General features: G+C 46.4%; 1 protein-coding gene across 1 annotated transcript; it reads left to right on the top strand.

The window, feature by feature from the left end:
- Nucleotides 1–273: 273 nt before the first annotated feature.
- LOC109743712 (uncharacterized) lies at nt 274–1524 on the top strand. Its single transcript, XM_020302799.1, has one exon. The coding sequence runs from the start codon at nt 274–276 to the stop codon at nt 1522–1524; it is 1251 nt and encodes a 416-aa protein (XP_020158388.1).
- Nucleotides 1525–1781: the final 257 nt, after the last annotated feature.

The raw sequence follows: 1781 nt of genomic DNA, 5'->3' as shown, positions 1-1781 counted from the left end.
TATATAGCCACCGACTCCATTATGAAGTACTCCTTCAGCTGTATGGCACCGTGTTTATTTCCACAAAAATACAACACCGCTAAACTGCATGGTATAACCAAATAAGTACCATTTACATCTATAATAGCTAACAACTCCATTGTGAAGTACTCCTTCCATGCAGAAGTAGAAGCAAGAGCCCAGAGCATAGTAGCCAGAGAAGCAACCACCATGACTTGCACGCAGCACACCCAAAAAAGGGGGCGCCTGACTCATGCGGCGGCAGAGGCTACGATGCCTGACTGGACGTCACTTCCATATGACAACGTCTGCAACATCGGCGAATGCTTGCTGTCCAACAACGACATCGACAACTACATGGCCTTACGCGCTGTCTGCCATGACTGGCGCTCCGCCACAAAGGACTACCCCGAGAAGGGGGACTACACCGACCCTCACTACTTCAAGCCTAGTAAATGGGCATTGCTCGATCTATGCGATGACCTTATCACACTGGTGAACATCGACACTGGTCGATTCCTCCATAAGAGCATGCCGCTACTCCGCGGTTTTTTCTTCGTCGGCGCCACATGCGGCGGCCTCATCCTACTTGGGGAATCAACGAAGCCCCACCAGGCCTGTGTTCTCAACCCGTTCACGGGCTCAATCGTGCATTTGAAGGCGAGCATACCTGATGTAGGGGTAAGGGCGGTTGCCATGACAACAAAACCATTGATGGTCTTCGTCTCCACCAAGAATTGCGACATCTTGTGGGCAGATCAAAACAACAAGTACTTCGAGCAATTTTGGACCAATTATCCTTACAAACCTACATGCATGGTGTCCTTCGCAGAAAATGTGTATGTCACTGATCTGTGCGGATCAATCCACTCGCTCACAGTTGCTGATGTCGTTGTTGGGGAACAAAGGCACAAGTGCTCAGCACTGACAATCTCGATGGAAACCATCTTCCCTAGTATTGGAGACACAAGCCACCAAGGACTAACAGAGGGCGGCAGATATTATCTTATGAAGTCTGGGGAAGATCTGCTTCTTGTGGCCAAACCGTTATACTTTACTCTCGATCAACCAGTTGTTCGTAGAGTGGATATCGAGAAGAAGGTGCTTGAGCCAGTCAGTACCATCGGCAAGCGTGCTCTATTCGTCAGCCATGCAAAGGGCCTCTCCGTCAACGCTGACAAGTTTCAGGGCATCCTTGGTGGATGCATTCACTTTATAGAGCCAATGCTAACTCGAGGGAACTTTGAGCCTTCAAAAGTGACGATTTTTCATGTTGCTGATAGGCGCATCATGGTTGAATGGGATGCCCTAGAAGGTTGCTTCCGTCCATTCACCCTCGCCCAAGTGTTCACAGATTACTGCAGGCCCATTCATTATTCTGAACTATACCATATGATGGCCAACGAGTGGGGTTACTCAGATGATGGATTTGAATCCGACGAAGACTCGTCCTCTCAACTTGATGATGAATCATCCTCCTCTGAACTTGGTGATGAATCATCCTCCAACGAACCTAACGACTAAAAATGGTTGTATGTTTGAAATCTGGATAGTTTGTAGTGGTTAAAACAAAAATTGGAATTCCGAAACCGAGGAATCGTTTTGGGGGTCCAACTAATTTTGAGTGGAAATAAAAAATGGTAAAAAATTTCAAAATAATACCATAGTGTTTCGGTATTTAACGGTTTTACATTCCGACATGGAAATGCTCTGTGCAATTCATGCTTATTGCCAATTTTGTTGCTATCATGAACTATAAAGTTTTATGAGGTTCCCAAACA

The sequence above is a fragment of the Aegilops tauschii genome, chromosome 6, assembly GCF_002575655.3.
Source record: "Aegilops tauschii subsp. strangulata cultivar AL8/78 chromosome 6, Aet v6.0, whole genome shotgun sequence".
Lineage (NCBI taxonomy): Eukaryota > Viridiplantae > Streptophyta > Magnoliopsida > Poales > Poaceae > Aegilops > Aegilops tauschii.
Note: the sequence above shows the minus strand (reverse complement) of the source record. Positions and strands in the feature narration are given on the sequence as shown.

Excerpts from the sequence above, each read along its gene's own strand:
- LOC109743712 (XM_020302799.1), top strand. The coding sequence starts at position 274 with ATGCCTGACTGGACGTCACTTCCATATGACAACGTCTGCAACATCGGC.